The sequence below is a fragment of the Hyla sarda genome, chromosome 7, assembly GCF_029499605.1.
Source record: "Hyla sarda isolate aHylSar1 chromosome 7, aHylSar1.hap1, whole genome shotgun sequence".
NCBI classification, from domain to species: Eukaryota; Metazoa; Chordata; class Amphibia; order Anura; family Hylidae; genus Hyla; species Hyla sarda.
In genome coordinates this window covers 113,649,318-113,675,742 of record NC_079195.1, presented here as the reverse complement: position 1 = coordinate 113,675,742, position 26,425 = coordinate 113,649,318, and the positions used below count along the sequence as shown (strand labels likewise).

At 40.6% G+C, this 26,425-nt stretch overlaps 1 protein-coding gene across 3 annotated transcripts in view; it reads left to right on the top strand.

Annotated features, from left to right (window-relative positions):
* PPA1 (inorganic pyrophosphatase 1) overlaps positions 1 to 26,425 on the top strand; it is a 132,492-nt gene that overhangs the window by 77,125 nt on the left and 28,942 nt on the right. For all 3 annotated transcript variants that reach the window (XM_056530483.1, XM_056530481.1, XM_056530482.1), the window contains exons 3-6: positions 4,137 to 4,190; positions 5,208 to 5,327; positions 19,690 to 19,776; positions 22,219 to 22,345. In XM_056530483.1, the coding sequence (XP_056386458.1) occupies positions 4,149 to 4,190; positions 5,208 to 5,327; positions 19,690 to 19,776; positions 22,219 to 22,345 (376 nt within the window). In that variant the 5' untranslated portion in view covers positions 4,137 to 4,148. The remainder of the gene's footprint in view (positions 1 to 4,136; positions 4,191 to 5,207; positions 5,328 to 19,689; positions 19,777 to 22,218; positions 22,346 to 26,425) is intronic.

The window sequence follows — 26,425 nt, the reverse complement described above, 5'->3', positions numbered from 1 at the left end:
TTAACATGTCCACACAGTTTTAATCAATTAGTAGTGTGGACAGTCATTCTCAATATTTCTGCATCTTTTTGCAAGTGAATTTGTCAGCTCTAGATCAGGTTCAGTACTGAAGTGTCAAGGAGGCTGTCCTTAGTCACAGGATACATGTGCCCCCTCCCCTTTCCCGACTTGACCGATTGACATGCATGGTTTAGTGCTGGAGTCAATGCCCTGTATACCTATAAATCAAGGCATGTAGGGAGGAGGCAGGTATCCTTTGGTTCAGGACAGTCTCTTTGACACTTTAGCTCCGACAGATTCTCATTATTGGGTCAACATTTCAACATTTTCTCTTTATTTTTCTTTTATTGCACCACACTTTTTTTTAATCTTTTCTTTTTTTTTTTTTTTTTGCACCATAAACTCTTTGTTTTTGCACCATGCACTTGCGCGTTTTTAGCACTACATGTCTTCTTTGTTTTTTGTGTCTTATGTTTTTTGTCTCGTGGTTCATAGTTTTGACTTGTGTTTGCCGTTATATTGGCAATAGAAGTGTCTATTTTGTTTTATTAATTAGTGGTATATACTTGTCCTTACATTTTTGTCCCATTGAAAGATGGTCTCCATTTCCGATTCCACTCACGTTTTTACTCCGTAACTCTCTAAACATATTTTCTTCTCTTACCTCCAATTAGATTGAAAAAAATTCAGCAAAGTGTCTTAGTCTTCTATTTTGAAGTAGCAATGTCATTTCCAGTATGCATACATATATCTTACAGCCCTTTTATCCTAATCCCTGTTAGAATTTGTCTTAGATCAAACATAACCGTCTTCATGCTCGCTCTTCAGCAGTACTCAGATTCAAATTACTACTTCAAGGTTTTGCTGAACTTTCTGCCAGGCAGTGATGGGATTTCAGACTTGTTCACCTGCAAATCGCTATGGAAGCAGCAGTACAATGTGCTATAAACTCTTTAGAATAAACCCATCTGCTACAGTTTCTAAGCTATGAACTCTGCAAATGAAGAGATTTCTTGACTTCATACAGTGTTATTATCCTGTAGAGCAAGTGTGAAATCTCACTAAAACATGCCATTAAGAGGAAAAGTTATTTACTGCCGATGGTTCTGTATTCTCCATGTGTCTGGTTGCTGTCCATGGTGCCGAACTGAAGACCTATGGTAAAATAGCAAGACAAGCTGCCAAGGACCAGCTGGCTGCCAATGCCTGACATAGCTCAAATACAGTAAAGACTGCATTCTTGTTCCAGACTACTGGCACTGTGATATAGCTATTAAGATGATGGAACACATGGTGCCGTTCATATGTATATCTGTCTGTGCTTTCGAAACAACACAGAAGAAGTGTCAGCTGTTTGGAATGTGAATTGCAGCTGACAGATTCACTTTAAAGCATAAGTCCAAAGCTGTGAGTCCCATGTAGGGCTGGGCGGTATACCGGTTCATACCGAATACAGAAATTTTTGTGCTGCACGATATTAATTTTTCCCCATACCAAAATACCGGTTTGGCCCCTCCCCCTCGGAAATGAATGAATTATCAGCCCGCTGTCCCCACATCGCGGAACTAATCATATGTGACCCGCCAGCGCTGTTCTGCTCCCCGCCTCCCCCCTAAATCATGTGACCCGCCAGCACTGTTCTGCTCCCCCCCAAAATTATCAGCCCAGCGGGGTACTACTCACATGTCACCCGCAAGCACTGCCCTCCTCTTTGTTGGGGGCCGCCGGTGCTAGAACTCTCTGTACGCCGGTGGTCTCCAACCTGCAGACCACCAGATGTTGCAAAACTCCAACTCCCAGCATGCCCGGACAGCCAACGGCTGTCCGGGCATGCTGGGAGTTGTAGTTTTGCAACAGCTGGAGGTCCGCAGGTTTGAGACCACTGCTGTACGCTGTATCCCTATGCCCTGCCTGCAAAAGATAAAGAAAATAAACTTTAACTTACCTACATCGGCCTTACGCTGGGGACTGGAACATCGGACAGCCGTCAGCCTATCACCGGCCGCAGCAATGTCCCGCCCCAGCAGGTGATAGGCTGAGCCCACTGTCATGTAAGAAGCCGACTTCTTGCATGACAGTGGGTTCAGCCTATCATTGGCCGGGGCGGAACATCGCTGCGTCCGGTGATAGGCTGACGGCTGTCCGACGTTCCAGTCCCCAGCGTAAGGCCGATGTAGGTAAGTTAAAGTTTATTTTCTTTATCTTTTGCAGCCCGGGCATAGGGATACAGCGTACAGCAGTGGTCTCAAACCTTCAGACCTCCAGCTGTTGCAAAACTGCAACTCCCAGCATGTGGGAGTTGTAGTTTTGCAACATCTGGAGGTCTGCAGGTTGGAGACCACTGGTGTACATTATAGAGTTCCATCGCCGGTGGCCCCCAACAAAGAGAAGGGCAGTGCTTGCGGGTGACATATGTGAGTAGTACCCCGCTGGGCTGATAATTTATTGGTGGGGAGCAGAACAGCAGTCGCGGGTCACATGATTTGGGGGTGAAAGAAATATCCATTATATACCGTGGAACCACCATAAGTTACAAAAAATACCGTGATACACATTTTTGGTCATACCACCCAGTTCTAGTCCCATGGACCTTTAGTTCCACAGTAGGAAGACACAGCACAGCCTGTGCTGTGGACTATGGGATTTTTACATTATCCGTTATAGCCCGTTATTAATAAGACTTTATTTTGTGACGGAAGATAGTAACGGGAGAAATAGTGCATGCATTATTTCTTCCATTCATTCTCAGTCACAAAATAACGTCCGTTATTAATAACGGGCTATAACGGATAATGTAAAAATCCCATAGACTATAATGGGATTTTCTAACGACCGTTTAACAGCAGATTTTCAGGGTTTTCATAACTGAACATCAAATGGATCTTTAAAAACGGATGAATTTTATAGTGTGAAAGCAGCCTAACATTGTATTTGTGGAGTATATAAGAATGCAGTCCATCTGTTACCTTAAATGATCGCTTTTGAGACCTTTCCCGATAAAGAGCTACAAAATTGCTTTAAATAGTGGTTGTAAGGATCCATGTCAGAAGCATTCTGTTATACTTACGCTCCACAGCAGCAGTTTGTAGTGCTTTGTACATGGTTTATCATGTTTTAAAGGCTTAAAAAGTTCGTCATTGTTGTCTTTGTTCCGTTCTGCACTTCAGGGAGATATTCTTAAGAAACTCTTAGAACATCATGACAGACTGAAGCAATTATCTGGACGGATAGAAGTCCTCCGATGACAGGAATGGGAGCGAAAACTAGATGTGAAGGTTTTCTTCAGACCTGTTCGCACATCTGATATGCTAGTGCAGGGGCCCAACTTTAGTGTAGGAAATATTAAAATAAAGCAGTATTGTTAGACTGCATAACATAAAATGGATTATATTTGTATACAATAGATATGCTTCTCAACTAGAGAGCTTTTGAGGCCCTCAAATATGAAACTGGTAAAGTTCAATTCACATCTGCATTGCAGTCTCTACTATTTATTTTATTTACTTATGTTTTTAATTATTAATGTGTTTTTCTGGAATAAATTGTATCAATCATGTATCAGTCACTGCTGTTGTTGTTTTTTTTCTTTTCTTATTTTTTTCCTTCTTATGAAACAGAAAAACAAAAGCAAACACAGATGTGAATATTGCCTTATTAAAGAAGCATGAGTTTTGTTCCTTCCAGTTTAAGGGATTATTGGGCATTAGAAAAACAGAGCTGATTTCTTCATAACGCTGCCTGGGTTTATCTGCAGGTTGTGTGTTGCTTGGAACCAAGTTGTATTACCACACACAACCTGTGGACAGACATGGTTCTGTTTTTGGAAGAAATTTGCTTTGTTTTTATTTTAGTGGATAACCGTTTAAGGAATACAGAGGAGATAGATATAGATATAGATATAGATATAGATATAGATATAGATATATATATATATATATATATATATATATATATATATATATATATATATATATATAAATAATATATTGGCCTCTCCCATTAATATTTACGGTAATTGTTTTTTTTTTAATAAAAAAAAAAAAAAATATATATATATATATATATATATATATATATATATATATATATATACACATATACAATTATTAATAATAATCATTTTTTTTTTTTTGCAGAACATATTCAACATGGTCGTAGAAGTGCCACGATGGACTAATGCAAAGATGGAGGTTAGTTGTCTTAGAACACATCCTTGACTTAAGTTATGTTCTCCAGCTGTCCAGGCATTCTGTGAGTTGTAGTTTTGGGAAACACTGGGACAGAGGATAAGGGTCTGATTGTGGGGGGTCCAAAGGCTGTGAATCGCCTGTTGAGGCAGGTAAATAGCCAGGCTGTAAAAACTGCTCCCACTTTGATGACAAAACATGCACCAACTGACAGCTACTGCTGTAGGCATAGGTCAAGCTGAGTATTTAGGGTGTTTGCCACCTTGTAGAATCTGTTTCCCTATGTCCACAAGCTGTGATTGCTCAAGAAGGGGAAGCAATCCTTTTATTATTTTTTAGTAAGTTTGCTAATGCAATGCTAATTTAGTGTACATTGTCCTCCTAAATGCTCCAGTGATACTATTATAGTCAAAATCGCAAAGGCTAGTCTACAATATTGCTTTACAATGAAGCCTCAATTGCCTTTCTTCACACAACCGGACAGCTGAAAGGGGTACTCCGGCACTAAACATCTTATCCCCTATCAAAAGGATAGGGGTAAGATGTTAGAGCCCCGCGATCTCTCCTGCAGTACCACCGTTTTTCAGCTGCACAGAGCGAAGATCCCTCTGTGGCTGATGACGGGTGCTGCAGGGGACGGAGTAGCGTGAAGTCACCTCTCCGCCCCTTGTGATGTCACGCCCCACCCCCTCAATGCAAGTCTATAGGAGGGGGCGTGACAGCCACCACACCCCCTCCCATAGACTTGCATTGAGGGGGCAGGGCGTGATGTCATGAGTGGGCGGAGCCATGATACCACGATACTCCGTCCCATGCACCGCCCGTCATCAGCCGCAAAGCGATCTTCGCTCTGTGCAGGAGAGGTCGCGGGGGGTCCCCATTTGAACGTGAGATGAAGGAAGTAAGATCATTTTATGACAAAGAATTGTTTGTAAATCTGTTGGCTTCAGCCAAGGCGTAGCTCATGTTACTCTGATCATATATTTCTGTTTATTCTTAACGTCTTTTTCTTGTTTCCAGATTGCTACAAAAGACCCATTGAATCCCATCAAACAAGATGTGAAGAAAGGCAAACTGCGTTACGTGGCCAACGTTTTCCCGCACAAGGGTTATATATGGAATTATGGAGCTATCCCACAGGTAATAATAAGCATTTAAAGCCACATGCTCTGTTGCAACTGGAATACTGGCTGTGTTTCTAAACAGTATTTATGGTGCCAGATGCTGTGAGGCACTTTTATATAACATCTTGCAAAATCTGTTTAGACCGTAAAACTTGTGCCAGAGGATTCCCAATGAAAGCATATAATCAGAAGATCATAAAATAGCACTTTTCCAACTGTGGTTTTGTTGCAGTTAGTGATTTGCTCTCTTCTGCTTCTATTCTCGGGTCTCTAGAATACAGTGCTTTTATCCCTCCACATCTGGACAACTAAGTTATTTGCATCTTTTAAACTATTACACTTAACACAAGAATCCACTATACCACCTCTAAAATAAGTCTCTATAGTAAGAGATGGGAAATTTCCATCCTTAAAAATTTGTCTTGATCCCTTGTAAATAAATGCTAGAGTAATGTCAAAAAAAATCTACACAGGATATAAAGCTATTCTCACAATAAGGCATGTTAAAAAAATAAATAAATAAAAACAGCCGTCGTATTACATCTGTCAGATTCAGGTGTAATGGTTTAATGCTAGAAGATGTGTTGGGGGGGTTACTTATGTATCATTCTGTTGTGACTCATGGAGAGGTACAAAATTACAGGCAACGTGTGCTTTATGTGACTTTCACATCCACAGTTGTGATTTTTTTTCAGTTGCTCTTTAATGTATTTGTTGAACCTAACTTTACAATGTTCTTCCTTGCTCCTAAACCTGACTAATATTCATTCAGGTTTGGTTTATGGGGGAGCAGAACAGGTTAAATAATTCTGCCATCTGTAGTAAACGTCTCCTTATTCTTGAAAGCAGAGGAACAGAACATACAGCTGCATAGTGAAGTGTTCAGTCACATTTTTGGTGCTAAAATCGAAATATGTCACAGCATAATATGAACTTTTAAATGATCACTAAGTTTTCATGCAACTTCTGCTTATTCAGTAGTATATGGGAGCAGTATTCAATGTACAATTCGACATTTTACTTCTATTAAAAATGTTGTTGATTTTCTAATGACAGATGTCTGTTTCCAGTCTTCTATGGCGTGCAGGGCCTTCTCTCAAGCGTGTCATTTACTCTTTCATGCTCATTGTACGTGCATTTTTGTTATTACAAGAGTATTCCAATTAGACTAATACTTGGAATAAGTCCACCTTTCCAGAAATAATAATAACACCTATCTGATCTTCTGCAGAAAGCTTCTGGCTGTAGAGTAGTTCGCCGGGGGCAGCTGTCAAGAGTTGTTAAGGCTTCAGGCCGGATTTTAAAATATTAAGTGTTCCTGAGTTTTTGCATGATTATATTCTAGCGAGAAGAATATTAAAACTTCAAGGTGTTGTGGTCCGAGTACTGTGTCTTCAGATAGATGTCTTGCTTTAATATTGGCAAGGATTTAATTTTTTACAGTGTTAAAATATTTTATGCTATTGGTTATGAATATATTGCCTAGAGGAATTTCTAGTCCCTGTACATATATGTTTAATGGTTCATGTGATGTTTTCAGCATGTATATGCGGGGGATAAATAATACACCAGCTCAAAAACCGAACAGGTGAGAGAGAATCTTGACCCATTACTTTCCCAGGACATATGGGGGAGACAGGTTTTGGAGCGGGATTCTGACATGATCCTGCTCCATACCAGAGGGTCCCCGACTGGTATTTATAGCCAGGAGCCGCAGCTAATAGCCTTCACGGGAATTGCAGCTGTGGAGGCTTTGAACCCTTTAAATTAACTGATTGCTAGATTTAAAGGGGTCATCCACCATAAGGTGATTTTATTAATAATTACCTTCCAGAACTGGGTATTTACTGTTGAATTTCTTTCTCTAAACTACACATCCCAAAGATCAATAGTCTGTAAATATGAGGTCACTTTCCTCCCTCCCCACCCATTAAAAACACACCTGTGATCCCTTTAAAGCAATAAACCCGTGTTTTCTAACCAGGGTGCCTCCAGCTGTTGCAAAATGATCTCTCTCCCACCCAGTGGTCGCTCCATCTTATTACCTGACTAATGTCAGGTCTCAACACACTGCAACCTGGGAAATTTAGAGACCTGAGTAATTTTGTATGCTGTTAAAAATAAATATTGGGCGATAATTAGAGATGAGCGAACTTACAGTAGATTCGATTCATCATGAACTTCTCGGCTCGGCAGTTGATGTCTTATCCTGCATAAATTAAATTAGTTCAGCTTTCAGGTGCTCCGGTGGGCTGGAAAAGGTGGATACAGTCCTAGGAAAGAGTCTCCTAGGACTGTATCCACCTTTTCCAGCCTAAGGGAGAACCTGAAAGCTGAACTCATTTATGCAGGATAAGTCATCAACTGCCGAGCCGAGAAGTTCGTGACGAATCGAATTTACTGTAAGTTCGCTCATCTCTAGCGATAATCACAGAAGAATTGTGAGAAAATGTCACACACAGGTACAGACACTATATTATGAAATACACTAACTTTACAGCCCCTGTAGCATAGTCAAATAAAAAAAAAATCCTTTAATACCCCTTTAAAGCCAGTAAAATACTGGTGCGGGTCACACTTTGGCAGTTAGGTAGGTACCGTAGTTAAATTACACAGTAAATGGTTTAGACATAAAAGAAAAATCCCAAATTCAAGAATTGCTGATTTTTGGTCACTTCATATACCAGAAAAAATTTAAGGAAGTGATCAAAGAGTCCAATCAAAACTGAAATGTAAGTGATAAAAACTACAGAGCCCAGCACACACAAAAAATAAACCCCCAATTTTATGCATACTCCTTTTTCTTAGACTGGGTCCACACTACGTTTTGTCCCATACGGGAGCGCATACGGCAGGAGGGAGCTAAAACCTCGCGCTCCCGTATGTGACCGTATGCGCTCCCGTATGCCATTCACTTCAATGAGCCAACCGGAGTGAAACGTTCGGTCCGGTCGGCTCATTTTGGCGCCGTATGCGCTTTTACAACCGGACCAACCGGTCAACCACGGTTTTAGGTCCGGTTGTAAAAGCGCATACGGCGCAAAAATGAGCCGACCGGACCGAACGTTTCACTCCGGTCGGCTCATTGAAATGAATGACATACGGGAGCGCATACGGTTACATACGGGAGCGCGAGCTTTTAGCTCCCTCCTGCCGTATGCGCTCCCGTATGGGAGAAAGCGTAGTGTGGACCCAGCCTTAGAACATAACCTATATAAATTGAGTAATGTAATCAGGTGGACCTATAGAATAAAGATAACGTATAGAAACAAAACCCCTTAAAAGTTGCATAATGACATGTTTTTTTTGATACTTTTAGCCCACAATTGTAAAATTAGTAATGTCATTACAAAGTACAATTGATTCCCTAAACAACAAGCCCCCTTATGGGTATGTAGATGGAAAATTTAACTAAAAATTGCCGCGTCATTAAGGGGTTAAAGGGCAACTGACACAGGCTGAAGAGAGAGGAGAGAAGATAAAAGGTCCAGTCTTCAAGGTAGAATTATGTGTACAGGTGTTGAGATAATACAGAGCTCATGCAAGACACCATAGTCCATAGGATTCTAATAAAATTTTAGCTGGACAGGCTTTGTTTGCTGCATAAATATATAGTGATAAAGCCTCCAGATAAGGGGAGGTAGTATTTGTTAAAGGAGTACGCTAGTGGAATTTTTTATGGTTCCATTTTGAATGGGCTGCAAAAAGTAAAATAACAAACTTGAATTCACCTTGTGCTGCTCCCCCGGTGCGCCCATATAGTCTTCTTGGCCCGGTCTTCTTCCGCAACCTAGAGCCCGACTCATCACACAATGTACAGCTTATCGCTGGCCACAGTGATATCCCGTCTTGGCAAGTGATACGCTTAGCGCAGTGTCTTGTAATGTGCCTGGGCCCCACCTTCTCCCTGCTGTTTCGGCCCATAACAGGACACTTCACTCAGTGTATCACCGACAGAGGTGGGACACTACTGCGGCCGGCTATAAGCTGGGGAAAGAAAAGAAAGTCTATGGTACTGTATATACTCGACTATAAGCCGACCCGAATATAAGCCGAGGCCCCTAATTTCACCCCAAACCCAGGAAAAGTTATTGACTCGACTATAAGCCTACGGTGGGAAATAAATCATCCCCCCCATGTCATCATCCCCCCTGTGTCATTATCCAGACCCCTGTCATTTTCCCACCTGTCATCACACCCCCCCCCCCCCTTTCATCGTCACCGCCTATCAATCCCTTTCAGTGGTCTTCAACCTGTGGACCTCCATATGTTGCAAAACTACAACTCCCAGCATGCCGGACAACTCCCATCGGCTGTCCGGGCATGCTGGGAGTAGTTGTTTTGAAACATCTGGAAGTTGGCAGGTTGAAGACCACTGCGGCCTTTGTCATCATACAGCCCCCCCCCCCCTCTTTAGTTTTCTACTCCCCTCCCCTCGGTGGGAAGGAAAAGTGAGCTGGTCCGGGCCATCTATGTTGCAGGGACCGTCCGGTGGGCAGGGTTAGTCGTTCCGAGCTGTCCATTTTCACCGGGAGGCCATCTTCTCTTCTCCGGGCCGGCCCCGGACTAGTGACGTTGCCTTGACTATGACGCACAGGGACGTTCATGCACAGGGACGGCTGCTGCGCACGGACGTCCCTGTGCGTCGTCGTCAAGGCAACGTCACTAGTCCGGGGCCGGCCTAGAAGGGATTGACAGGCGGAGTGTTTACTCGGGTATAAGCCGAGGGGGGCGTTTTAGGCACGAAAAATCGCTTATACTCGAGTATATACGGTAGTTGCATTTTTCTTTTAGTGTGACATTATTCATTTACTACAGAAATAGTCTCTTAGATCTGATTTTTTTTTTTTTTTTTTTCCCTTCCTTGAAATTATTTTTAATTCGACAATTAGTTTTATTGGCAGCAAAGGTTAAACCTAAATTATTCTAGGATTTCGGCTTGCATATACAAACAGGAAAAGCGTGTGAGGTGAACAACATACTGTAGTAATTATATTCCAAAAATTATACCTCACTAGTAGTAGCCTCAATGTGACCTCATACATATAGTCCTATTAAAAAAAGGTGGAATACTGTATATTTATTATATTAGTGTTTTATTGTAATAAAATGTATATGTATATTGAATAACGTATAGTGGCTCCAGTTTCTACGAACAGAACAGTCTTCTAAAGCAAAATATATGGAGAAAAAAATAAGATAATGACTGAAACTGTCATCTGTGATTTACCTTTTTATTTATTAATTTTTTCTTCTTACAAGAAAGCTGCTCTTACTCCACAGTGAAAGTGTGGGATGGAACAGGTATACTTCACTCAAAATTGTCAGTGGCATCAAAGGCTTTTAAGAAAAATTGGGATATCTTAGAATGCTGTCCAGTGAGTGGGCACACCGTAGTGAATTGCATCTGTAAAAAAGATACTAATATTCAAGAAAAAGTTGTGTGAAGGTGAAAGCTAATGTACAGTCCTGGCCATAAATGTTGGCACCCTTGAAATTTTTCAAGAAAATAAAGTATTTCTCACAGAAAAGGATTGCAGTAACACATGTTTTGCTACACACACGTTTATTCCCTTTGTGTGTGTATTGGAACTAAACCAAAAAAGAAAAAAAGCAAATTGGACATAATGTCACACCAAACTCCAAAAATAGGCTGGCACCCTTTAAAAATTTGTGGAAAAATTTGATTCTTTCAAGCATGTGATGCACTTTTAAACTCGCCAGGGGCAAGTAACAGGTGTGGGCAATATAAAAATCACACCTGAAAGCAAATAAAAAGGAGAGAAGTTCACTTAGTTTTTGCATTGTGTGTCTGGGTGTGCCACACTAAGCATGGACAACAGAAAGAGGAGAAGAGATCTTTCTGAGGACTTGAGAACGAAAATATCAACAATCTCAAGGTTAAGAGTCCATCTCCAGAGATCTAGATTTGCCTTTGTCCACAGTGTGCAACATTATCAAAAAGTTTGCAACCCATGGCACTGTAGCTAACGTCCCTGGGCGTGGATGGAAGAGAAAAATTTATGAAAGGTGTCAATGCAGGATAGTTCGGATGGTGGATAAGCAGCCCCAAACAAGTTCCAAAGATATTCAAGCTGTCTAGCAGGCTCAGGTAGCATCAGTGTCAGCGTGAACTATCCGTTGTCATTTAAATGAAATAAAATGCTAATGCAGGAGATCCAGGAGAACCCCACTGCTGACACAGACGTAGAAAACAAGACTACATTTTGCCAAAATGAACTTGAGTAAGCCAAAATCCTACTGGGAAAGCGTCTTGGAAAACAGATGAGACCAAGATAGAGCTTTTTGGTAAAGCACATCATTCTACTGTTTGCCGAAAACAGAATGAGGCCTACAAAGAGAAGAACACAGTACCTACAGTGAAATATAGTGGAGGTTCAATGATCTGGGGTTGTTTTGCTGCCTCTTGCACTGGGTGCCTCGAATGTGTGCAAGGCATCATGAAATCTGAGGATTACCAATGGATTTTGGGTCGCACAGCCCAGTGTCAGAAAACTGGGTTTGCGTCCAAGATCTTGGGTCTTCCAGCAGGACAATGACCCCAAACATACGTCAAAAAACACCCAGAAATGGATGGCAACAAACTGCTGGAGAGTTCTGAAGTGCCCAGCAATGAGTCCAGATCTAAATCCCATTGAACATTTGTGAAGAGATCTAAAAATTGCTGTTGGAAAAATGCACCCTTCCAATAAGAGAGACGTGGAGCAGTTTGCAAAGGAAGAGTGGTCCAACATTCCGGCTGAGAAATGTAAGAAGCTTATTGATGGTTATAGGAAGCAACTGATTTCAGTTATTTTTTTCAAAGGGTGTGCAATAATTTTGTCCAGACCATTTTTGGAGTTTGGTGTGACATTTATGTCCAATTTGCTTTTTTTTCCTCCCTTTTTTGGTTTAGTTCCAATACACACAAAGGGAATAAACGTGTATAGCAAAACAAGTATTACTGCAATCCTTTTCTGTGAGAAATACTTCATTTTCTAGAAGAATTTCAGATGTGCTAACATTTACAGCCATGACTGTGTAGATTCTAAAACCTGAGACACAGTCTTTTCTGGTGCAATTTCTGCCCAGTATGCAGAGAATATAGTTCCATTGAAAGACAATCTAGGATACACATTTTTAAATCAAATATTTTTAATAAGTTTAAAATGAATCATAAATGTATCTGCATGGACAGTGGAGTTGTCTTATTTTATTTTTTTTTCTTTGTGCACCTATTCTCTTCTTCTTTTTATTTTATTTTTTTTCTTGCAGAAAAATGTATCCCCTATCCAAAGGATAGGGATAAGTTTAAGAGCGTGCGGGCGGTCCAACTGCTGGGACCCTCTGATCTCCTGCACGGGACCCTGTCTCTTCCCAGGAACAGGTTGCGTCGACCTCTGCATGAAGTGGCGCCCGACATGCCCCCTTCATGTATCTCTATGGGAGAGCCGCTCGACTAGCTCAAGGTTCCCCCATAGAGATACTTGCAGGGGGCGTGTTGACTGCCGCTTCGTGCGGTGGTAGACACTCTCCATTCCCGTGGAGAGGTGGAGTCCCATGCAGGAGATCATGGAGCGTCCTAGCGGTTGAACCCCTGCAATCTAAAACTTATCCCCTATCCAAAAGGATAGGGGGATAATTTATTTATTTATTCATTTGTTTCAGCATGCTACTTCTCCTTTTTAAAGGCCTGTGTTTTCACTAAGGTCAGGAACAGTGTAGGTCTTTTGCTGTATTACAGCGACCCCTCGACTTATGATGGCCCCGACATATGATCATTTCAACATATGATGGCCTCTCAGAGCCCATCGTATGTTGAAGGCAGCCTCGACATATGATGCTGCTGTGTGTCGGGGCCATCGTACAAACACCTATCTGACAGCGCTGACAACTTCACCAACTGACAGTTGTTTAATGTGCCCCCTGTGCCCCGTTCTGCCTCCTGTTACTCACATGCTGTCCTGCTAACTCACGCAGGCTTCCACTGTGAGCTCCGTGTAAGCCCCCCCAGTGCAGCTATAGCCAATAGCCTGCAGCATCTTGCTGCAGGCATCCAATGAGCTGCTGGCTGCCCTCCCCTTCCCACATTCTGCCCCCCCTGAAGGTATTTAAAGAACTGTACAGTACTGTATGTGATGTCACACATCACATACAATACATGTACACACTATACACCCCATACATCAATGTTTCCCTATCAGTGTGCCTCCAGCTGTTGCAAAACTATAACTCCCAGCATGCCCAAACAGTCAATGGCTGTACATGCATGCTGGGAGTTGTAGTTGTGCAACAGCTGGAGGCACCCTGGTTTGTTAAACACTCCCCATACACTCCACATACAATGGTCATCCCAGAACCAATTCGCAGTTTCCCATAGAGATATGTATTCAACATACAATGGTTCCGAGGCCCCAGAACCAATTACCATTTTTACAAAGACATATGTAATCGACATATGATGGTTTCAACATATGATGGTTCTCCTGGAACCAATTAATATCATATGTTGAGGGACCACTGTATTGGTAAAATTAATTTTAAACATTATTTTTGAGGTCAGGAGAACAGAACTGTATATAACTCACTTACTTTTTACACAATTAAAAAATGTTGTTTAATACATCTTTACTCAATTACCATTGATCCCTTTTCACATGGATATCCACTATTACACCCTGTTCCAAATTATTATGCAAATTCTATTTAAGTGTCACAAAGATTAAATATTTTGTTTTTCAGTTTAACTCATGGATGGCATTGTGTTTTAGGTCTCTTTTGATCACTGGAAACAATCTCTGACACCTGTGATAATTAGATTGCAAGGTGAGCCCAATTTAAGGAAAAACTACTAGGTGGGTGTTCCACATTATTAAGCAGAGCACTATTTTCAAGGAATATGGGGAAGTAAAAGTATCTTTCTGCTGCCGAAAAGAGTGAAATAGTTCAATGCCTTGGACGTGGTATGAAAACATCAGATATTTCATGAAAACTTAAGCGTGATCATCGCACAATTAAGAGATTTGTGGCTGATTCAGAACACAGAATCAGCCACAGATAAAGGCACATTGTGGAAGATTTCTGCCAGATTCATGCATCTGATCAAGAGAGCAGCTGCCAAAATACCATTGCATAGCAGCAAACAGATATTTGAAGCTGCTGGTGCGTCTGGTGCCATGGACATCAAGTTGTGTAATTCTCTAGAGTCTTACGACTGTGCATAAACCTTCTATTTGGCCACCACTAACCGATGCTCACAAGCAGAAACGGCTGCATTGGGCAGAAAAATGCATGAAGACTGATTTTCTCTGCATAAGTGGTTGCGATGGGGTTAAAAGGAGATAAAGTCATGGTGTGGCCTACATCCTCCCCTGACCCCAATCCTATTGAGAACCTTTTGGAGCATCCTCAAGCAAAAGATCTATGAGGGTGGGAGGCAGTTTACATCCAAACAGCAGCTCTGGGAGGCTATTCTTACATCTTGTTAACAAATTCAAGCAAAATCTGTCCAAAAACTCACAAACTCAGACTTGTGAAGCTGCAATCAAATAAGGGTTCCTATGTTAAAATGTAACGTGACCTCTTAAAATGTTTAAAAAGTTAAAATGTTGTTAAAAGTTTGATTGGACAGGTGTGGAAATTAAAAAAAAAAACTACTTGTCCAAGGGACTAAAGCGGAACACAATTGACTTGTCCCTCAAGAAAATCCACTTGTCCTGGTAGATGAAATAATTTCAACCAAAATAGTCTGACCCCCCCCCCCCCCCACTAGACCACCAGGGATGGATATCAGATCCTTTAGACACTGCTGACAGCGGTGATCTAATGGTTTAATAGGCGATCGCATCACGCCAGGATATTAGCGGAGGGAGAGCTGTAGATCCTCTTACACCAGAGCCAAGCCCAGAAAAGTCTAGATGTAACTTTTTGATCACCTTATAAAAAATTTCTCATATGAAGTGACCAAAAATGACCACATCCGGACTATTTTTTACATTTACACCGTTCACCGTACGGTTTAATCAACATTATATTTTAATAGCCTGGACATTTCCACATGCAGCGATACCACTTATGTTTATTTTTATTTAAAGAAAATTGGAAACTTTTATTAGGAAAGGGGCTTATTAAGCACTTTTTAAAATATTGTAATCACTATTTTTCAGTCTCAATAGGGACTTATGTGTTACTGGGGGGTTCTGCTTCTCTAGTTTATGTGCTGCATTTTGTGTCAGAAAATGCTGGAAGTTGCATTTAGATACTAGATAACTACAACACCCAGCATGCCCTGATGCAGCCTATGGCTCTGTGGGTGTTGCAGCATGTTGCACTGTATAGTATTACAGTTAAGGTTATTGTGTAACATGCTGGGAGTTGTAGTTTTGTTCTGTGTCCTCTGCAGAGCCATAGGATGTTTTAAGGAATACTGGGAATTGCAGTTAGTAACTACAACACCCAGCATGCCCTGATGCAGCCTATAGCTCTGCAGCTGACCCGAACCAAAACTACAACTCCCAGCATGTTACACTTTATAGTTCTACAGTTTAGGTTATGGAGCAACATGCTGGGAGTTGTAGTTTTGGTTCGGGCATGTTTGTGTGCATCCGTGGGGCTCTTGGTCGGCGGGCGAGTATGAAGGGGGCGGGATTCTGGGGGTGCAATTTAGTGTGGGTGCCACTAAAAATAAATAAAATTAGATGGCACAACTGCCCTAATGCCCGACGTGACATTCCGCTCCTATACAAAACCTTCATGCATACACATATCATACATGCACCAGCCACTGCCCCCATATCATACATACACACACACACTCCCCCGCCACTGCCCCCCCCACATCATACATTACATATACACATACACTCACACCATACATATGCACACATCATACATACACCCGCCACTGCCCCCCCACACATCATACATTACATACATACACACAGACAGACATCATACACACATCACACATACTCACACCATAGATATACACCATACATATGCACACATCATACATACACCCGCCGCTGTCCACCCCACAATATACATCACATACACACACACACATCACACTTAGACATCATACACACATTATCCATTACATACACATCACACACAGACATCATACACACATCATACATTACATACACATCACACATAGACAGACATCATACACACATCATACATTACATACACATCACACATAGACAGACATCATACACACATTATCCATTACATACACATCACACACAGACATCATACACACATCATACATTACATACACATCACACACAGACAGACATCATACACACATTATACATTACACACAGACAGACATCATACACACATCATACATAGACAGACATCATACACACATCATACATTACATACACATCACACATAGACAGACATCATACACACATTATCCATTACATACACATCACACACAGACATCATACACACATCATACATTACATACACATCACACATAGACTGACATCATACACACATCATACATTACATACACATCACACATAGACAGACATCATACACACATCATACATTACATACACATCACACACAGACAGACATCATACACACATTATACATTACACACAGACAGACATCATACACACATCATACATAGACAGACATCATACACACATCATACATTACATACACATCACACATAGACAGACATCATACACACATCATACACACCATACATATACACCAGTGTTTCCCAATCAGGGTGCCTCCAGCTGTTGCAAAACCACAACTCCCAGCATGCCCAGGGCATGCTGGCAGTTATAGTTTTGCAACAGCTGGAGGCACCCTGGTTGGGAAACACTGATATACACCATGCATATGCACACATCATACATACACCTGACGCTGCCCCCCCATCATACATTACATACACACATCACACATACTCACACCATACATATACAACCACCCTTCCTGCCGCCTCTGTGTTTTCCCCGTGCAAACTAGCAACCTCCCCGTGGTGGATTAGGTCCTGGGGAGACAGATCAGGGGGAGGGATAGAGCTGTGTGCGGGGGATGGAGCTGTGTACGGAGCTGTGCTCGTCCTTTCTCTCACCCTGCTGTGTCTTCTGAGCTCCGTCCATCCTCCGGGAGGGGAGATAAGGGGACTCTGCGGTCAGCTGGGGGCCGCCGCCCCCTCCATACACTCTGAGTGCTGGTGTGAGGTGCAGACTTCCATCCGCTCCTGCGCCTCACACCGGCATTAAAGAAAAATAAGGGGGAAGTCGGTCTGTCCCTGCTAGCCCGATACAGGGCTAAATCTATAAACAATTCACCTGCCCGGCTCCTAAAACTACTTGTCCCGGGCGTCAAGCGATAGGATTTCCACATCCCTGTTGGAATAGCGTTTGATTTCAGCAAATATGCTGCAAACACAACAAATTACAATTTTCTGTTCTATAGTCTATAAAGTGTTTTGAATCTTACTGTGTGTAATAATTTGGAACAGTGCATCGTAAGTTTTCTTTATGTTTAAAAAAATAATATACTGTTTTTAGGTTTGTTCAATAACATTTTAATTGTACTCTTAATAGTAAATAATATGAAAATTATGCTGACTGTTATTTGCATCAATTATTTAGGTAAATGAGAAAAATATCATTTGCATAATAATTTGGAACATGTGTAGGACATTCTAAAATATCATTATATAATATCTCTTTCTTTAATAGAAATACTAGGTTCAGAGTGGACTGTATAATACAAAACTTCACAAAGGCAACTATTTGATTGTAAAATGTAGAGGTCAGTGTTGCAGAGTTAGCAAAACCATTGTAAACAAAAATGGAACACTTGCTCCTTGCAACAAGTACTATCCCATCATTGCTTGTTTAGGTACTAAAATTAAAACTGCTGCCTGATTAGGCCCCGTTCACACTTTGGAGGTTCTGCACAAAAGTTACACAAGGAAAATCCATGGAATGCACTCCTACTGATTTCAGTGGAAGTTCCCCTGCTGGAAGTTTCACAACATGTTTAATTTTCGGGGGCAATCTGTCAGAGTCCTTTCTGTCAATGGGAAGGAGCTTATGTCTGTGGCACGTTGTCGTGGACATAAACTCAAAATCGGGATCATTTCTGCTCTGTGCAGGTGATCACCACAGAGGAAAAACTGAGGGAGAAGGTTCCTCACTTAATGTGAACAGACCCCCACTATTAGTAACTGCACCACTTTTTTCCTTCAGCTCTGTTCAGTTTCTTCAGATGCACCAGTTTTAATGAAATATCGTGTTCTTTCCAACCTGATAAAATCTTTCTAGAATATACCATCACTTCCAGATCTCTGGGACTCCCACCATAAATGAAACAGGGGACATGGTGCTGGGGTTCTGTGGCCTTTTCTGAAAATGTCATTGAATTAAATTGGGCTGCACTGCAGTTTCCTGCACAATAAAGTGGCTTGTGGCCCAGTGTGCAAGAGAAACTTTGAAGGGGGCAAGTCCTTAGGACTGGTGGGGATTACAGAGGTCAAGCCTCCTGTTCAGTCATCAACAGGCATATTGCATTTGTGCTTCCTAAGGATATCTAGCGTCCACTTGACATCTTGTCTGGGTTACCACCATTTGAGTGCCTATAGCTACATGTACTATAATGGTTTTCTGGAGCTTCTGCAAGTACAATACATTTTATCTATTCTAACAGGCTTGTATAGGTATCAGTAGGAATGCAGTGACACAAAAGTATTCTCAAATATCATTTCTTCTCAGTTACAAGATCTAAAGCTTAAGGCTGGTAATGTAAAGTTTATCGGTAGTCCGTAGTAGAGCGCATGCACAGTTAACTACAAACTTCACAGGGTAAGGCTAGCGTACTGAGCGTCATGAGCCTAGTTTGCTAACTTAGTCAGGAGTCTGTAGTAAACTGCGGGCGCATGCGCAGTTTACTATGGACTTTGCAGTTTGTTTGCTAGTAGAGTCAACGTAGTAAACTGCATTTACTATGGACTGCTGACTACGCTAGCAAACCAAGCTCATATGACGCTCAATATGCTAGACCTACACGAACTGCGCTTGCGGTTTCCTATGGACTGCCAGTAAACTTTACATCACTGGGTCCACATAGGGTTGAAATTTACCACTGTGAACCACTCAATATATCCTTAAATTATTTTACATCAAATTTGGCATGTTACATGTGAACAGCCTACTCCTTCATTGAAAGTGGTGAAATCCTTAGGAAAAATCCACAACAAATCTGCTACAAAATCCCTATGTAGCAGATTTTAAAATGTCATCCGCTTGCCTGCTGTTGTCAATTGCAGTGGTTAAAGCCGCAGCAATTCTGTTCCATTTGGATAATTCAAATAAATAACCCAATCATTTCTCTTTCAGACTTGGGAAAATCCATCTCACATTGATGAAAACACCGGGTTTGGTGGTGATAATGACCCTATAGACGTATGCGACATTGGGACGAAGGTAATAGCACATCATTTATGTCTATGTTGTAAATGTTAAGCAGAATCTGTCTGATAGTTTCACTGTGTTACTAATCATAGGGCCAGTTAGAGGTGAGATGCACTTTCATAATCGTACCTTTTAGACTTCTAAACTTTTTTGCCTTTCAGCTAAGCAATTATGATTGCGGTTATTGTGTTTTTTTTTTTTTCTTGTTAGTCTCAAATGGTCATTATCCCCTACAGCATATAACACAGAGGTTGTGGACGTGTGAGTGTATATATATATATATATATATATATATATGTATAATATATATATATAGTGTGTGTATGTATATATAATATATATATATATATATATATATATATATATATATGTATATGTGTGTGTGTGTGTGTGTGTATATATATATATACACATACACATACACACACATACACATACACATACACATACACACACACACACGTAACGTAAATGTTGGCACCCCTGAAATTTTTCTAGAAAATGAAGTAATTTCTCACAGAAAAGGTTTGCAGTAACACATGTTTTGCTATACACATTGTTTATTCCCTGTGTGTGTGTGTTGGAACTAAACCAAAGGGAGGAAAAAAAAAAGTGAATTGGACATAATGTCACACCAAACTCCAAAAATGGTCTGGACAAAATTATTGTCACCCTTTCAAAATTGTTGATAAATATGATTATTTCAAGCATGTAATGCTCCTTTAGGGTCTATTCACACGTACAGTATTTTGCACAAATTTGATCCACAGGATTTGAAACATAATTTGTGTTCAGTCATTAAGTTTACATTGAAATCTGCAGCAGAAAATCCTGTGCATCAAATATGCACAGAATACTGTACATGTGAATAAACCCTTAAACTCACCAGGGGCAAGTAACAGGTGTAGGCAATATAAACATTGCACCTGAAATCAGATGAAAAGGAGAGAAGTTCACTTAGTCCTTGCATTGTGTGTGTGCCACACGAAGCATGGACAACAAAGAGAACTATCTGAGGACTTGAGAACCAAAATTGAGGAAGAATATCAACAATCTCAAGGTTACAAGTCTCCATCTTCAGAGATCTAGATTTGCCTTTGTCCACAGTGCGCTACATTATCAGGAGGTTTGCAACTCATGGCACTGCAGCTAATCTCCCTGGGCATGGATGGAAGAGAAAAATTTATGAAAGGCGTCAACGCTGGTGGATAAGCAGCCCCAAACAAGTTCCAAAGATATTCAAGCTGTCCTGCAGGCTCATGGAGCATCAGTGTCAGCGCGAACAATCTGTCGACATTTAAATGAAATGAAACGCTATGGCATGAGACCAAGGAGGACCCCACTGCTGACACAGAGACATAAAAAAGAAAGACTACATTTTGCCAAAACGAACTTGAGTAAGCCAAAATCCTTCTGGGAAAACATCTTGTGTACAAATGAGACCAAGATAGAGCTTTTTGATAAAGCACATCATTCTACTGTTTACTAAAAATGTAATGAGGTCTACAAAGAAAAGAACACAGTACCTACAGTGAAATATGGTGGAGGTTCAATGATTTGGGATTGTTTTGCTGGCAACAAAGCGCTGGAGAGTTCTGAAGTGGCCAGCAATGAGTCCAGATCTAAATCTTTTTGAACAACTGTGGAGAGATCTTAAAATTGCTGTTGAGAAAAGGCGCCCTTCCAATAAGAGAGACCTGGAGCAGTTTGCAAAGGAAGAGTTATCCAACATTCCGGCTGAGAGGTGTAAGAAGCTTATTGATGGTTATAGGAAGTGACTGATTTCAGTTATTTTTTCCAAAGGGTGTGCAACCAAATATTAAGTTAAGGGTGCCAATAATTTTGTCCTGTCCATTTTTGGAGTTTGGTGTGACATTATGTCCAATTTGCTTTTTTTTTTTCCTTTTTTTGGTTCAGTTCCAATACACACAAAGGGAATAAACATGTGTATAGCAAAACATGTGTTACTGCAATCCTTTTCTGTGAGAAATATAAAATTTCACAATGACTAAAATATATATATATATATATAATATATATATATATATATATATATATATATATATATATATATATATATATATAATATTATTTCTTTATAGGAGATGAAAAGCATGCTAACTACTTGTGAGGAGCTTTGTATTAGATGTGCAATTTGTTTTGTAACAAATCAATTTTCGCACAAATGTTTACTTATCTGGACATTCCGATCCATCCGAAACTACAGAGTAATTCATATATTTGTACAAAACTGCTAATCGAATAGATATTATGAATAAGAACAACATGATGAAAATTCATATGACTGCAGAAGACTGAAAACCCTTTCAGTGTTGTAGCACAGAGACATCCAGGCATGTTGAGAGATGTATATTATACAGTACACTGCATTCTCCTCTAAAAATATAAAGGATGTGTAAGAATCTGTACATTATGAATATTGCTTTTTCGTAGGTTTGTGACAGAGGAGAAGTCATTAAGGTTAAAGTACTTGGCACCCTAGCATTGATTGATGAAGGAGAAACCGACTGGAAAATAATAGCTATCAACGTTGAAGACCCTGAAGCTTCCCTCTATAATGGTGAGTAACACAGGGCACTAAGGACTCATGAATCATAAACTGGAAACACTGAAATATGGGAAAATGTCATCTGTATAGTCATGCCACGCCACATGAATCAGAATGGATATGGTTAAAGGCAAACTGTGCTAAATTGATGATTAAAGTTATCGGGGACATGGCATTTTAGGGGGGAAAAAATAAAGTTCCTCATATTAACTGGTTCTCTTAGTGAGAGACAGTATAACAATCTTGCAAAATTATACTTTTTTAATGGCCAACAAAAAACAAACAAATTATATTACACAGTAGCTTTTGAGTCAACATGTTCTATTATTGCCTGATGAATAGGCCTGAGTCTGTCTGTCTATCTAGCTATCTAAAAACAGAGTCCCACAGCACGCAAAGGTAAGGTGCAAAAAGCTTGATGTGTTTTGTCCATCAGAAAGTGCAAAGTACAGCTACGTTTCAGCAGCCTCACGCCGCCATTTTCAAGGTGGCATGAGCCTGCTAAAACGTAGCTGTACTTTGCATTTTCTGATGGAATAAACACATCAAGCTTTTTGCACCTTAACTTTGTGTGCTATGGGACTCTATTCATTTTTTTTTATGGAGGATTCTTGGCCAAAATCCACAGAACCTGCGAGCACCAACTGTACCTTGCCCTGGCTGTGCTGTTTTTCACTCAATTCTATCCTACTCCACTCTATCTACTCTATAATTTTATATTTAAGCTGCATTTAAATTATAAATGTATTTGCTTTGTTTACTTTTCCTCAATCTTATGCATTTGAGGACACAAAGTACCTGTATGCCCTGGCTGCCTGGTACATAGCAAAACAGGACATACATCTACGTCCTGAGTCCCGTTTGGACTATGAAGTGAGTGCAGGTATGCGCCAGCAATGGCAGACTGCAGCGATCACGCTAATGCCTGCCATTTACCCTTCAGATGCCGTTATCAATAGTGATCATGGTATCTGAAGCATTAGGGGGGAGTACAGAGACTCATTGGACCACCTGCGGCGCAATTGCTTGTGGTCCAATAAGTCAACATGTTAGCTGGAGGTCCCTTTACCTTTTGCCTGTATGAACTCAGTTAAAGGAAACCTTGCAGGGGTCAACACCAGCCTGTTAGTGTTAAAATGTGTATTTTTTTTTTTTACACTAACATGCTGGTGTTGCCCCCATACTTTTTATTTACACTAGGGGTAAAAGGAAAAAAAGACCCCCAAAATTTGTAACACAATTTCTCCTGAGTACGGAAATACACCATATGTGGGGGTACAATGCTCTGCGGATGCACAAGGCTCAGGAGTGAGAGCGCACTATGTACATTTGAGGCCTAAATTGGTGGTTTGCACAGGGGTGGCTGATTTTACAGCGGTTCTGACATAATGCAAAAAAGTAACCACATGTGACCCCATTTTGGAAACTACGGAATGTAACAAGGGGTATAGTAAGCCTTAACACCCCACAGGTGTTTGACGAATTTTCGTTAAAGTTGGATGGGAAAATGAAGAAAATTTTTTTTTTTTTTCACTAAAATGCTGGTGTTACCCTATATTTTTCATTTACACAAGGGAAAATGGAGGGGAAAAAGCCCCCCAAAACTTGTAACCCCATTGTTTCTGAGTAAGAACATACCCCATGTGTGGACGTAAAGTGCTCTGCGGGCTAAATACAATGCTCAGAAGAGAAGGAGCGCCATTGGGCTTATGAAGAGAAAATTTGTCTGGAATTGAAGGCCATGTGTGTTTACAAAGCTCTATAGTGCAAGAACAATGGACACCCCCCACCCCCCACATGTGACCCCATTTTGGAAACTACACCCCTCATGTAATGTAATAAGGGGTACAGTGAGCATTTACGCTCCACAGGGGTCTGACAGATTTTTGGAACAGTGGTCCGTGAAAATGAAAAATTTAATTTTTCATTTGCACAGCCCACTGTTCCATAGATCTGTCAAACGCCAGTGGAGTGTAAATACTCACTGCACCCCTTATTAAATTCTGTGAGGGGTGTAGTTTCCAAAATGGGGTCACATGTGGGGGGGTCCACTGTTCTGGCACCACGGGGGGCTTTGTAAACGCACATGGCCCCTGACTTCCATTCCAAACAAATTCTGTCTCTAAAAGCTCAGTGGCGCACTTTCTCTTCTGAGCATTGCATTTCGCCAGCAGAGCGCATGACGTGCACACATGGGGTATTTCCATACGTAATTTTCTCCTATTATCCCTTGTAAAAATGTTTTTTTTTTGTTTTTGTTTTTTTTCATATCCAACTTTAACAAAAAGTCGTAAAACACCTGTGAGGTGTTGAGGCTCACTGTACTCCTTGTTACGTTCCTTGAGGTGTGTTGTTTCCAAAATAATATGCCATGTGTTTTTTTTGTTTTTTTTTGTTTGTTGTGCGCTGTGCTGGCACCATAGGGGCTTACTAAATGCGACATGCCCACCAAAAACCATTTAAGCAAAATTTGCTTTCCAAAAGCCAAATGTGACTCCTTCTCTTCTGAGCATTGTAGTTCGCCCGCTGAGCACTTTACGTCCTAACATGGGGGTATTTCCATACTCAGAAGAGATGGGGTTACAAATTTTTTTTTTTTTTTGGGGGGGGGGGGGGGGGCTTTTTCTCCCATTACCTTTTGTAAAAATGGTAAATTTGGCGAAAAAACTGCACTTTAGCTAAATTATATATATATATATATATATATATATTTTTTTTTTTTTTTTTTTTATTTACACATCCGACTTTAACGAAAAGTCGTCAAACACCTGTGGGGTGTTAAGGCTCACTGGACCCCTTGTTATATGCCTTGAGGGGGTGTAGTTTCCAAAATGGTTTGCCATGTGGTGGGTTTTCTGCTGTTCTTGCACCATGGGGGCTTCCTAAATGCGACATGCCCCCCAATAACCATTTCATCAAAATTCACTCATTTTTTACACTCAAGTGAGTGTAAAAAAATGAAGCTTTTGAATTTTCTCCTTCATTTTGCTGCTCTTCCTGTGAAACACCTAAAGGGTTAACACACTGAATGTCATTTTGAATACTTTGGGGGGGTGCAGTTTTTATAATGGGGTCATTTATGGGGTATTTCTAATATGAAGGCCCTTCAAATCCACTTCAAAACTGAACTGGTCCCTGAAAAATTCAGATTTTGAAAATTTTGTGAAAAATTGGAAAATTGCTGCTGAACTTTGAAGCCCTCTGATGTCTTCCAAATGTAAAAACGTTAACGTTATGATGCCAACATAAAGTAGACATATTGTATTTGTGAATCAATAAATAATTTATTTGGAATGTCTATTTTCCTTACAAGCAGAGAGCTTCAAAGTAAAAAAAAATGCAAAATTTTCTATTTTCTTCATCAAATTTTGGGATTTTTCACCAAGAAATGATACAAGTATCGACGAAAATGTACCACTAACATAGAGTAGAATATGTCATGCCAACTGATGCCAGAAAGTTAAGCAGATTTGTAAATTACTTCTATAAAAAAAAACATAATCCTTCCAGTACTTATTAGTGGCTATATACTGGATTTCTTTGCTGTCATGGCCACAGTGCTCTGTGCTGATACCTCTGTTCATGTCAGGGACTGTCGAGAGATGGAGAAAATCCCTATAGCAAACATATGCTGCTCTAGACAGTTCCTAAAATGGATAGAGGTGTCAGCAGAGAGCACTGTGGTCGTGACAGAAAAGAAGTCCAAAAAGAAAATAATTTCCTTTGTAGTATACAGCAGCTGATAAGTACTGGAAGGATTAAGAATTTTAAATAGAAGTAATTTATACATCTTTTTAACTTTCTGGCACCAGTTGATTTAAAAAATAAATTTCCACCAGAGTACCCCTTTAAGGCTACAGGGAACCTACTGACCATGCTTCAGGACAAAGGGGGAGATTTATCAAAACTTGTGCAAAGGAAAAGTTTCCCAGTTGCCCATAGCAACCAATCAGATCGCTTCTTTCATTTTGCAGGGGCCTTGTTAAAAATGAAAGAAGTGAGCTGATTGGTTGCTATGGGCAACTGGGCAACTTTTCCTCTGCACAGGTTTTGATAAATCTCCCCCATAGAGTGGAGAAAGGGCTACTTTGG